The 13502-nt window shown below is 34.7% G+C and overlaps 2 protein-coding genes across 3 annotated transcripts; one reads left to right on the top strand and one right to left on the bottom strand.

Moving 5' to 3' along the window:
- The first annotated feature begins 496 nt into the window (after window positions 1-496).
- Window positions 497-4783, top strand: LOC133678375 (NAC domain-containing protein 7-like). Of its 2 annotated transcripts, none has more exons than XM_062100663.1 (5): window positions 497-1027; window positions 1132-1285; window positions 3043-3225; window positions 3347-3618; window positions 3707-4783. In XM_062100663.1, the coding sequence occupies exons 3-5, from the start codon at window positions 3066-3068 to the stop codon at window positions 4361-4363; spliced, it is 1089 nt and encodes a 362-aa protein (XP_061956647.1). In that variant the 5' UTR covers window positions 497-1027; window positions 1132-1285; window positions 3043-3065; the 3' UTR covers window positions 4364-4783. The 2 variants fall into 2 exon arrangements, with proteins under 2 accessions (XP_061956647.1, XP_061956646.1); XM_062100662.1 differs by having other exon boundaries at window positions 1117-1285.
- A 4196-nt stretch (window positions 4784-8979) lies between these two features.
- LOC133678035 (monocopper oxidase-like protein SKS1) lies at window positions 8980-13502 on the bottom strand. The gene is made up of 9 exons (XM_062100190.1): window positions 13136-13502; window positions 12315-12424; window positions 11945-12215; window positions 11716-11854; window positions 11061-11427; window positions 10068-10433; window positions 9909-9987; window positions 9499-9698; window positions 8980-9411 (listed from the first exon to the last, which is right to left on the bottom strand). Exons 1-9 carry the CDS (start codon window positions 13283-13285, stop codon window positions 9312-9314), a joined length of 1782 nt encoding a protein of 593 aa, XP_061956174.1. The 5' UTR covers window positions 13286-13502; the 3' UTR covers window positions 8980-9311.

Here is a 13502-nt window from a genome sequence, read left to right as displayed (position 1 = left end):
TGCATAGCTAGGAAAATCTGCTCGGAGAGGTCATAATTCAGCAATTCCTAATAGATCATATTTAATGAAATTGATTAATTTATAGGCAATTGGATGGTTCAATATATCCTATAGAAAGCAGAGAGTAAGCTGCATCACCAATTCTATGGCCAAACCTCTTGATGTCGGACCACAATACTGTGATATAGCTAGAGAGACCATGTGTAGATCCAACATCATCATTCTGATTTTATTACAGTTAAGACTTCAAAGAAATGGTGGGGACTAGGAATGGAGTTTAGGGCTAGCAAGGGCCACCATGCCACTTACGATGAAAAAAATAAAAACAAAGAGAGAGATGATATATTTATGTGTATCTTTTTGGCTGGTGGCTGTTCCATTACGTCACCACCAAGATTACACCATTTTTTTTCTTTTTTTATTCTCTCTTTTTGGGGTCTTTCTAGCTAGCCTGCTTGGATTTTTTTAAGCTTTCTTGATTGGTCTGTTCCGTTAGTTCATCTCTTGACAATCCCACCCTTTAATCACCCTCTATCTCTCCCTTAAGAGAAGAAGAAGAAGATTTTTTGTGTGCTGGCTTCTCTTCTCTTCTCTTTAGGGTCTTTATCAGTTGCGGGTAGGGAGTGAACGAGAGGGATCAAGAGAGGAGGCGTTTTGGGGTTACCTGGCTAGCTAGCTTCCATTTTTGCCACCTTTTTTCCCGCCCAAATCTTGTCCACCAATCTAGCTCAATTCGATAATGAGAGACAATGAGAGCTTATGATGTTGAAAAACATTTATCTTTCAACAATATTGAATCATTGATGATAATAATATTTGGTCATTAGGGTTTTCTTTCTTTTTTTTTTTTTTTTTGGCTTTTCTCTCTACCTGTCTCTCCTATTTAACCCTACTTATTTCCCATTCTTCCATTCCTCTCTTTCTCAGCTTTTTTCTTTGTAGGGTTTGTGTCGCTCTATGCTTGCATCCTTGGGATCCAATCCGACAACTAGACAAGCAGATTTGTTTTGTTGGAGTAAAAAAAGAGGTTGGGGTTCAATTCTCAAGGAGATGTTATAAAGTACTATAACTGTTTCTTTTTTCACTTTTGTTGTCTGTTTTCTTGTCTGATGTTAGGAGCTTCCTCTATAGTTGGAGTGAAGTCCAGAGCTAGCAACCACAAGTTTCTGTATCATCATTCTACTTTTGGAGAAAAAAGGGTTCTTCTTTGTTGAATTCAAGGCAGTTTCAATCAACAATACAGATCTGTGGATTACAAGGACTAGAGATCTTGGTTTTTTGCTCTGTGAGCTCTCTCTTCTCTTGATCTTCATATTTTTGCTTGTGCATGGAACATCATAACATGTGGATCATTTTCTTAACAAAATCAATGTTATTTCATGTTGGAGAGTGGATAAAAAAGAAGGTGGAGAATGGATTGATGAAAATATCCATGAGGTGGATGTTTCTGCAGATCTATATCTCAATAAAGATCAGCATTTTTCTACTACTAAAAAGAAAAATAAATTTAATTACCTATATGCATCTATACTAAGTAAATCCATTCTATTGATCATAATAATTAACTATACAATCTCATTCATCACATATGCTTTCTGGTCTTCTATTTTTTACTCCTTTTTCATGGGCTATATTGCTTGTTTTTCCTTTGTTTTGTAAAATGGAATGCCCATAATTCTGCATCATAAAAGTGATGTTGCATGATGGTTATGACATGTGAGTTGTCTTTGCCAAAATATTATCATCGCATGCGCGTACGTACTCCATTGAAGAGAAGAGTTAATTTTAGTTTCTCGCATTCAACATCTAAATTAATCATCTTTAGAATGCACTTAAAGTTCTTGTTTAGTTTTGTGTTCATATATTTAAACACTCGTTTTTTGGCTAACCTTACTGTAATTCTTTTTTTTTTCTATGATAAAATTGGAGATAGAGAAAGATGAGAAGCTTTTGGGCTATGTATGCTCAAATTAGAAACCTGATCAATACAAGCAAATTCAGTACTTAATTTATTCAACTAGCTAGTTGCATGATCCTTTTTCATAATCAATTACATCGAAAATGTTGATATTTTTCCTGATCTCTCATTCGATCATGAGACCTTAATTTTTACAATGTGAGGAGAAAATTATATATATATATATATATATATATATAAATATAGAAAATTATATATATCAATTACATCAAGTTGTTACAAGAACATTGTTTGCTGTGATGGTTCTTGAAGTTAATTTCTTCATTTTTCAGCGCTGAAATAGTGATAAATTTGATATTGTGCTTGGAAATACTCGATCGTACGTAAATCTTGTGTGCAAAATAATCTTTATTGCAAATAGGATCATAAACTAATCCATTATCCAGTATATGAAATGAAAAGTATACGTTATATTCACTTGATTATAACATAGAAAAAAAATGATGGTTATTTATTCTCTTTTTATCTAAGTGTTTACAAGTGCTTGACATCATAGTTAACCTAATTAAACTTGGTGTTGATAGCACGTTCAGAAAATTGATTATAGTTTGAATTGGTCTTTCCAGAATGAAGTTACCACAAGAACAATGTACTTCATTTCAAAGTAAAGAATTTTGAGCAATGAGACATACGGTAGTTATTCAGAAGGAGATATGCTTATTGCTGCCATAACTTTGTGCTTCTGTTAAATTTATTCATGGAGAACAGTTTTTTTTCATAACATGCTGGCTGGTTTCGATCCAAATATTTGACATTTGATCAAAAAATTTCTTCGGGTTTACAAGGCAATATTTGCTGTTTTTTGGTTGAACTTTAACCCCTTTCAGAATTTTTTTTATGGTTTCTGAACATATAAATCATGAATTTGTATCTAATCAAATTAATAAAGGGAAGGTTCGGTAAATTAAATAGATGTTGGGTCTTTGAGCAGATAAAATTAAAATCCAAATTAGGCTGATAATATTGAATCTATTAATTATAAAAATGTACATTTTTTTCTTGTTTTAGTTAATTTGATAATTGAATGAAAATACATTCTAATGGAGTATGCTGATGGATTTCAGGACTCAAGACGCAGCAGGAGAATATGAATACTTTTACACATGTTCCTCCTGGTTTCCGGTTCCATCCTACCGACGAAGAACTTGTCGATTACTACCTTAGGAAAAAAGTGAATTCAAGAAGGATTGACGTAGATGTCATTAAAGATGTCGACCTTTACAAAATTGAGCCATGGGATCTTCAAGGTATATGTAGTACTGCATAATTCTTGTAAATAATCAATAGTGATCAAAATTTCCAAGTGTTTGAGCATCAGGAAAGTTCACTGACCATCAAAATTTTTACTTATCTTGATGATTTAAACAGAACTATGCCGAATAGGAACCGAGGAACAAAATGAATGGTACTTTTTTAGCCACAAAGATAAGAAGTATCCGACTGGAACTCGCACAAATAGAGCCACTGCTGCTGGGTTTTGGAAAGCAACAGGTAGAGACAAGGCAATTTATTCGAAGCAAGACTTAATCGGAATGAGGAAGACCTTAGTCTTTTATAAGGGTCGAGCTCCGAATGGGCAGAAATCAGACTGGATTATGCATGAATACCGACTCGAAACAGATGAAAATGGGACTCCACAGGCAAGTATAGGAAGACGTTTTAATGTCTTAATGCTGAAAATTTTCTTTTTTCGAAGCATGAAAGGTTTTGTATGTAATTCTGTTTCAGGAAGAAGGTTGGGTGGTGTGTAGGGTGTTCAAGAAAAGATTACCAACGATGCGAAAAGTGAGTGAGCATGAATCAGTCTGTTGGTATGATGATCAAGTTGCATTCATGCATGACTTGGATTCACCAAAGCAAAATTCTCAGCCTGATTTGGGTTATCAATTCCCTTACCCCTGCAAGAAAGAGATAGATCTGCAGTACCAAATCCCTCATGATCACTTCCTCCAACTCCCACTTCTACAAAGCCCTAAACTGCTGCAATCAGCTCCAACTATAAGCTGCAATTCCATCAATGCTGCATATGGCCTGGACATAAACCAGGCAAGCACTATACAATCCTCAACACTCACACAAGAAGATCACATTCAACAGGCACATGAGCAAAGCTTTCCCTCTATCTATGGTAACAACAACATTAATGAGCAAGCAGTTGATCAAGTGACAGACTGGAGAGTACTTGACAAATTTGTTGCTTCTCAATTGAGCCAAGAAGATGTGGTCAAGGAAAACAACCACCCAAATGCCAGCAACAACATCTTCAACACATCATCAATCCATGCACCAAACATATTTGCTCGACACTTGAGTAAGCAAGATACATCCGTGCCGGAAAATGCCTCGACGTCAACCTCCAGTTGTCAAATTGATCTATGGAAATGATGATATCCAGTTAAAAACTACGCTGCATGGTATATACTAATCATAGGATGTTTCAATTTGAATGCAAAGGGAAATTATGATTCTAAGTTCCTGTACATAATAAAACTTAAAACAACATATATAACCTTTAACTGTTGTTGTCCTAGCTAGCATATATGTAAGTTTATACTGCAAGACTAGACTCTTGGGAAAGAAAACAAATTATGTTCAATTTCTTGTAAGATGAAATATTATTTCTTAGGTGGTTGTGGGTGTGGGAAAATGGAGTTGAAGCAATTAATCGCTTGTATATGTGAAGGCATTTTAATGTAGCCCCTATGGTCTAGCAGCCATGCACATGTGCTGTTTATGGAATCGATGGGGTTATCGATTTCATATGTGTTTGTATTTTCAACTTTTATGAAACCATATTAGAGTAAAGCCTGCCTGTTCCTCTTGACTTGGTTACATTTCTGCCTTTGAATATTCTTTGCTTATGTTGTTTCAAAGAGTATCCTTGTGCAAAATTATTATTAAACGGATCGTGTAACAGGCTGGATAGTTTGTACAATGGTTAATTTAACGATATCATTTTGAAAAAGAAAAAAAAATCAATCCGAATCTCGATTGTATTGCTCGGGTTTAACTATGTTAATTCCATCTGATTTTCTTAAAAATCCGAAACTGGGTTTATTAATATTAAGTTCATCGACTTTCCAATCCGAGTCACTGCCTTATAATTGAGATAATATCCTCCTATCAATTTTTTTGCATGGATTAATATTGAGTTCAATGACTTTCCAAATCTGAAACACCTGCTTATAATCGAAGAACTAGCCCAGCTATATAAATTTGAAACACCTATTTTAGTTACTGATGGTCTATATATTATCAATGTCGTTTTTAATGTTCTACATGCAACTCATATTTGAGACTTCGGCCTTCTTCTTATACATGTTGGCATGACACGAGAACCATTAAGCCGAATACCAATTTCTTGGCTAAATATTACATTATTGGACTGACCACATTAATTATCTTCGAGCTTCTTAATTTTATTATATGATCTATGGTAGAAAGAAGTTATAGCAAAGATGCAAGCATGCGATTTACAATATCCTTATATAATGATGACCTAATTTCATGATAAGTTAATGCTTTGCTGAGAAGTTTGGCAAGTGCACATAGTGAATTATATATGTTCCCTTCTCGAGCGTAGAAGGCACTCAAAAAATCCAACCAGCTTGATTTTTGCATGAAATCGGCACCACTAGGAAGGTGTATGTATGTTTTCTTGAAGCTGGGGTTTAAGACAAAATTAATAAGCAGATAGGCTTTGGATGAGTATGGAGCAAGATCTAACTTTACTTGGTCAAGAAGATAATCCCAACTACTCAAAAGGTTGAGAGATGCGAAGGACGCATGGCAGACAAGTGCATTTCAAGATCAAGGGCATGACTCAATTGGTCATCAACCAAAGAAAAAAATCAAATTTTATGCTGGCCCATTTTAAGGATCTAGATCAAATCAACCTGGGTAACATATGATCATTGAGTTCACGATTCAGAATAACACAAATCTTCTAATCATATTATGTTAGGACACATGCTTGTCACTTTTGCATTTGATCATGTGTCGAGGAATTCAGAATTATTTTGTACGTACCTTTTACCAAATAAATTTAATGTGAGTTTTTGTGACTTGTAAGTCACCTTCTAAAGCAAATAAAATTCTTGAGTATGATTTGTTTGATATTATGATATATAAAGCTTTTAAGAAGTATTTTTTATTTGAAAATATATTAAAATAAATTTTTTAGATTATTTTTTATTTTTTATATCAGCAAATCAAAGTTATCGAAAAGTATTAAAAAATATTAATTTAATATTTTTTCAAGCCAAACACACTCAAACAAAGTTTCAATGACAATGCTAAACGACCTCTATTACCTTAAATAGGCAATTAGTTTAATTTTGGCTCAATGATTCGTTCTTTTTGATATAGAAAACTCATTTTAAAAAAATTATTTTGTAAATTTATTTTTTTATCTAGAAAATGGTTTAACATTCTACATGCTGGTTCCTATTTGTTAAATCAAAACCATATGTTCGAAATAAATAACTTTGATTTGGCCTTTGTCAAAAATGGCTAAACTTAATTAATACTTAATCTTTTTTATAACAAATGAGATTTTTTATAACATTCTAGATTTCCTATTAAGGAAATGGCTTAAAACTACAAAGAGAGAGAGAGTGAGAGAGAGATAGTTATAATTATTATGTTATTTACATAATCTAAATTATTGAATTTAATGATGAGATTAGGAAAAATGACCAATAATATTCTCATCCAATATAAAAGATCCGAATCCAAATATTTACTTCGTTGAACGCATAAAATGTAAGAGATTACCATACAAATATGAAAAATATATTAGTACAACAAACTTTGATGCATAAAATGAAAAAAAAAATCTTGCATAGAAGCTTATAAACAACTTACTATATATCACCACAAAAGAGGTAAAAAAAAAAAATTAATGTCTGTTAACGTCAAACATTCAAAACCAAATTGGAGACCTCAAGAATCCACAAAAGTTTTGGTACCAAAAGCACAAACACACAAACAAAACAAGTACCTACCTTAATGAGAATGAATACGTCCTCATATTTCAAAGGCCTCAAAGCTGCAGGAAGGAGCAGAAAGCACAAGAGAAGAGCAAATAACAGCACCGTGGATTAACCAAGAACGTGAAAAACAGAGTGCAAGTTACAAAGGAAGAGTCAATATATAGTGGGGTTGAAGTAAAATGTGAAGAGTTTATACATATACTACTTAATTTGCACTGATGAAAAGGTTCATGTACTGTGGAGTTCTGGTGAAGTCAAGAGCATGGACGTGCCTTCACAAAATATAAATGGATATCTCTCAAGAACATACTCATTGTGCTGGGTCTTCTCTGCTGATCATATCTCACTAAGGAGAGAGTCACAAAGGGACCGAAAGAATCTTAGGAGTAGAAAAGGCAAGTGAAGTGACTACGTTTTGACATGGACATTTCTTTATTTCAACCTGTTAGATTTTTTATTATTATTATTTTTTTTGGTTCTTGGTTGCACAATCACTGTGTATTCCTTTACTAGACAGAGTGCCTGCGAAGTCAAAGAAAGATTATCCATACGCATGAAATTTGATAGCGTCATTTGAGGGGTGTGACTGAATAATTAGGGTTTCATTAAGAATTGTTGTGTGTGAGGGAAGATAACATGATATAATATGCACTAATATTGAATCAAGTCCATGTGACTGCTAATTATGTTCTTCTTTCCACCCACAAATCCCCAAGTCCATGCCTTCTGCTGCCCCCACCAATCTCCAAAGCTTTTTGCATTACTTTCCAGTCAAGTTCCAGACCACATGAAACCTGCATAGTACAAAGATAGTAAGGGATTGTTTGAGATGGTAAGGAGTGGTGATGGCTTAAAGTGTTTTTTTTTTAGAAATGTATTAAAATAAATTTTTTTTATTTTTTAAAATTATTTCTAATATCAACATATCAAAACGATTTGAAAATATAAAAAAAATATTTTAAACAAAAACAAAATTTAAAATTTTTGAGAATGCGATTTGTATCACGTTCTCAAACACGCCCTAAAATTAACATATCTAGTTTTTGGTTACTATCTTGAAACAGAAAAAAATTAAAAAAATTAAGATAGAAAAAACATGTGTCAATATCTTTTTATTTTTAATGGAATAAAAAATTGTTCCAGTATACTTAGTTTTGTATCTTTAAATATATTTTTGTTTTTTCTGTAAATATCTCTTATATGTCCCACGAAATTAGCGAAACACAACCTAAATATTTAGGAATTTATCCACACTTATCAGTCCTTTCGGTAGCAAACATGTTGTCTGGTTACAATCAAAGCAACAATTGGATGATTGATGTTTCCTTCATTGTTTCCCTTAATTCTCACATAATGATTTCACCAGAAAGTAATTGCCCAACTCTTTGGAGCTTTCATTCATCTGTAAATTATCTTTGACCAAGATCCAGAGTACTCTCACAGTGTTCATCCCTTCATTTTGACTTCCCTTTACCAGGGTCCATTAGAGAAAAGTTGCAGCTTGGTCGAATTTCCCTGAAGGAGTTAATTAGCTTAGTAAGTCAGCCCATCAAAACCCATTTCAAAGAAGTTGGAACCCAATCCCTGCCAAATCAGGCTTCCATGATCTGCCCCAGGTAAGATACATCTTGTTAGGTCATTCTATACTTTCTTTATTTTTTATTTTTTGATAATTTGGAACCATCTATACCTGGTCAAGAACCAAACTACGTACCTGAACCTTAAGCCAGCAGTAGGGTTACAGAACTGGAGTGTACTTATTGCTGTGGTGCCTGGCACCTAATGATTTTAGCAAAACTTAGAGTAGAATCAAGAAAAAGAAATGTTCATACAATTTGATCAAACATCAAGCTCCACCATCATAGCCTGGAATCGTGTTTACTTCCACTTAAGCACCCATGTTACCATCTCTATGATACCGTAGACAAAATAATAACCAAAATAAGTTCCTAGTAGCAACAGGCATGATTGCTGTGCTGTTAAAGAGGCAAAAATTCAAGAAACAAGTGAAACACAAATGTGTTCTAAAAAGATATATTCCAATCGTGTGTTGAAAGAGAGATGGTTTTTGAGAGAATGGGTTAATCAGCATCAGTGTGTTTGCTTTTAAATGGATAGAGAACAATCGACTCCCAGTGAGCTAAAATACAAAGAAAAGGGTAAAGATCCCCAAGGAAATAAAAAAAATTATCAATGACACCAAGAAATTTTCAATGAACAACATTGAAGTTCCGACTCTAATGTACACAGCTGAATGAAGTCTGTAAAGGGCACAACTCCTACAAGCCCACCACTGACAACAAAACTATAGTCACTTCCAAAGCAATCACAAGAAACCTTCAGCTGAAAATGAAAACCGCGCAGAGTGCCATCAGCAGAGTGAAAAACAGATTAGGATTGCCATGGAGAATCGATGCTCCCGATTTGTGGCTTAGATCCCTGAAGATGTAAGACACATCACAAGTTATTCCATGAGAAGAAGAAGAAAAGGGGGGGTGATTTTATGAAATAGTTTCTGATACATACTGCTGTTTGGAAGCAAGGGCACCACAATATAAAACATTATTAGGGGGGGGCATCTCTGTTTCGCCATTTTCTTCAGGATTGATTATTCTCATGTATGTTTCTTGGCCGAGATACCATCTATCAAGATTTTCTACTCTCAAATTCCATACTCCAGCATTGTCAAGGGAGGCGAGAACTGCTGTCCATCCCCCAGGATAAACCTAAACAAAAGAAAAATAAAGGGCGTTAAAAAAACTCTATTACGAATTCAGGATCAAGGTACTGCCTAGAATTTCGGGAAACCGATAATAACCTTAGCATGATAATCAACTAAAGCTGTTTTTATATAAACACATAGAAATAAATAAAAACATAAGTATGTCATCCATGTCACCTGTATGATAACAGAAGATCAATATAGAAAAACCAACCTCTACAGTGCTGCGAGAAATAGCATCCCACTTATTGTATGAACCTCTGTTGTTCTCTGACCAAATACCCCAGTCCATCCTGGATTTTCAACAAAAAACTAATATGAGAATTCCTAATTCGGACAGCTAACACATTAGAAGAAAGGAGGCCTTTCTCACCCAACAACGAAAAAGGAGTAACCATTCATGTGAAAGCTCTGCATTCTAGTATCATTGTTCTGCAATATGATTTCTATAAACCCCTTGTATGTAGCATTAATTACAGAAGTGTCCCTGTGGAAAGTTCTATTAAGTGGTGCACTAGGAAAATCAAGTTTGTAAGATCCCTTCACTTTGTTAAGGTCAGCAAGCCTGATTGGTGTACCCGGATTGACAAATGATATCCCATTCAGAGTTGCACGCAGCTTCCCATCGATGGTAGTTGGTGGCAAGCTCCTTAAAATATATGTGTCAGTCACATTGATAGAACCATAGTGATAAGACCCCTGTGGATTTGGGCGAGCTCCACTTGCAGATGTATTTTGCCTAATGCAAATGAAAATAGCAACATTAGCTCGGAATAGCTAGGAAAATGATTTCTCTAAACCTAAACGAAAAGAAGCAGAAGGAAATAAAACCAGTGGGCTCTTTATTCATATCAATCAGTACAAGAATGACACATGGTATTACCTACAATGATTGTTGGCTGTCAGGAGGGCAACAAATCTTAATAATGCTTTCCTATTATCATTGAGAAAATATTTGCCAACTAGTGAGATAATAAAAAAATTGCTCGTTGATAGCCATTTTCTCCTTGTTCCTATTTCTTCACTAAGTAGATTGTTTGTCCCTCTCTTACATAAAAACATGCTTGGGGAGATTTCCACTCATCTTCTCCATTGTTATAATGATGAAGTATATATGCAAGAAATTATGTTGGTCTCCATTATATATCCACTCATCTTCCTGTTAAAATGCAAGAAATTATGTTGGGAGTGTTACTCAAAGATGTTTTTGCTTTAACAATTTTAGAACAGAACAGAATAAATTTTTTGGGGGGAGTGGAGCATCCACCAACAGACACAGAATCATGTTTAGAAGTGACATAACTGAGATGCAATCACATATGGAAAAATTATACTAGAAATTGATCTCTTGAGTGAAAGAAATAACCTGATGGCTTTTGGCTGGTTCATGGCTGACCACTGGTTATAAATATCACTTGGTGCTTCAGGCAGAGGACCAGTAGCAGGTCCTTTTGAATTGGAATAGTGCAAAATGCCAACACCAGAGACTTTTCGCCAAATTGATTCATTCACAAACCGAGCACTTGCTACGATGTAGTAATCACTAGTAGCATTCTGATCCATGGTGACCAAAAAGGAAGAAGACTGCCCCAAATGAATATCAAAACTGGTATAATTTTGTTGCACAGTGTAATAACCCTCTGTTTCCACAAGAAGCAGATTGTGTCCCTGGATTCTGAAGTTCAAACTAGTTGAAGTCCCAACATTGTGGACACGAAATCGATAAGTCTTGCCTGCAAAACATGATGCAAATCCGACTAAAAACTCTGAGCAAAAACATATCCAACATGTATATTGGTTTTAATGTCTAAAACTGGGAATACATGATGAGAACCACCAGAAGCAATAAAATGAGAACTTGAAAATATTTTAAGAAAAGAAATTGAAGGATTAAATTACAAATTAGTCTATAACTGATTATCTGATATGAAACCATTCTGTTCCAAAACTAAGAAAACAGGTGAGGAGTGGATAAGAATGCAAACTGTTAAATGTGCACTTTTCATGCCTGAAGAACATACCTGGGTCAACTTTAATGGTTTCATATGGCAACCCGTCAGGTACAAGAGTTGTGTTGTATCTGTATGGTCCTTTCCCGTTAATTAAAACTCCATCAGGCATTCCAAGGTCTTTTCCAGAGTCAAGATCAGCTCTCAATGCCTGAAATTAAATGTAAAACGTCACCATTGGAGTTCAATCCTGAAACCCATCACAGCATAAAAGGAAGTGTAACCTCTTAATAAAACTAACCGTATGGTTCCTTGTATACCAGTCCCCAATCAGAAGGGTAAAATCCCCATCCGGCTGAGCGAAAGGAATTTGGATAACTGGCCTGTTGTTAATGACAAAGGGACCAAAGCCACCCGAGGCTCTTTGAAGATTAAGAGACGGAAAGTAGAAAAAGCTCCCAATCTGATCTTTTACTTGAAAAGTGTAATTAAAGTCCCAAGTCGGAGGAATTGGACAATTTGTGCCCAGAACACCATCCTGCCATGAATTACGTCGCATTTGGATCCCAGGCCTGTTGTAAGTCATCAATCCACCCAAATTTTCAGAAAATCATTCTCAACATGAAATAAGAGCAGAGAATAGAAAAGGTTACAAAAGCCAAAGAACTAACCATGTCATTAGAAGGTCTTCGTCTAAATCATTGTATACTTTTATAACAACATTATTATTAGTGGTAGCATTAACAAGAGGACCAGGAAACTGTCCATTGATAGCTATAACCTGCAATCATATACTAACAAATAAGAGGAATAAACAGTAAAATACAGAACATAAACCAATGACTGCTTTCAGAAAAACACACAACTTTTCATCCAAATACACTTTTGTACTGTATCTTAACAGTTTGAATAAAATGAAGAAAAAAATAACGTGAAGAAATGGGTAAGAAAATAAAACACTAACAGTACTAACCCAAAAACAAAAACTTGAAATAAAAATCATTTGCAAAGCAGTATAAAACCGTATAAAACCATAAACTACAAGAACCAATATTTGATTCAACAACAACCAAATAACTATCAATAACACCACACAAACAGTCAAAAGACCAATTTTGCTTAAACACACTGAAATCATTAACACCAGGGACAGTGAAGATGTAGAGAATGTGTGGGGGGGAAATGAAGATGGCATTGAAAACATAAACAACAGATTACTTCAACAAAACAGGAACTAGCAAATAAAACCCCATAGAGAAATCATCTAGCACAAACCAAGAATCATTGTCTTAATCTACTTCAATAACAGTAAAACCTCAAACTACTTCAGTACCATGAAAGAAACAAAACCCGTTAACATAAATGTCCTTAAACATCATCTTTAACATATCCCAGAAGCCAAAAACAAGCACAAGAACCCCAGAAAAACCCCAGGAACGAAGCGATAAAAAATGAAAAAAAATAAAGTCTACAGAGAGAATAAAAATGGAACCTTTTGAGGAACACCAAGAGGAGAGACAGTGATGTAAGATAGCTTAAAGTCATAAGAGACAGTTGGGTCTGCAGCAAGAGAGAAACTTGAAAACAGAGCAATGTGAATTAAAAGAAAAATGGATGTTGAAGAGAGCTTAAAGAAGGCCATAGAAAAGTTTGAATCTTTTCAAGTGTTTTGGATTTTAAGGGAAAAAATGAAAGAAGGATTTTCAATTTTTTGTGATGTGATTTTTACATGATCAAAAAACAGGAACTGATTAAGGAAAGAGAGAGACTGCTGCTGTGAAGTAGAGGGAAGTTGAGGTTTTTCTGAGGGAGATGGAGCAGAGGGGGAGAGAGAGAGAGGCTTTTTGTTTTTGGTTTTG

The sequence above is a fragment of the Populus nigra genome, chromosome 18 (assembly GCF_951802175.1).
Source record: "Populus nigra chromosome 18, ddPopNigr1.1, whole genome shotgun sequence".
NCBI classification, from domain to species: domain Eukaryota; kingdom Viridiplantae; phylum Streptophyta; class Magnoliopsida; order Malpighiales; family Salicaceae; genus Populus; species Populus nigra.
This window is presented reverse-complemented; position numbering and strand designations above follow the sequence as displayed.

Excerpts from the sequence above, each read along its gene's own strand:
- LOC133678375 (XM_062100663.1), top strand. The coding sequence starts at position 3,066 with ATGAATACTTTTACACATGTTCCTCCTGGTTTCCGGTTCCATCCTACC. Across the intron at positions 3,226-3,346 it reads TGAGCCATGGGATCTTCAAG|AACTATGCCGAATAGGAACC; the intron begins GTATATGTAGTA and ends TGATTTAAACAG. Across the intron at positions 3,619-3,706 it reads ATGAAAATGGGACTCCACAG|GAAGAAGGTTGGGTGGTGTG; the intron begins GCAAGTATAGGA and ends ATTCTGTTTCAG.
- LOC133678035 (XM_062100190.1), bottom strand. The coding sequence starts at position 13,285 with ATGGCCTTCTTTAAGCTCTCTTCAACATCCATTTTTCTTTTAATTCAC. Across the intron at positions 10,434-11,060 it reads AACCAGCCAAAAGCCATCAG|GCAAAATACATCTGCAAGTG; the intron begins GTTATTTCTTTC and ends CATTTGCATTAG. Across the intron at positions 9,988-10,067 it reads TACTCCTTTTTCGTTGTTGG|GATGGACTGGGGTATTTGGT; the intron begins GTGAGAAAGGCC and ends TTGAAAATCCAG.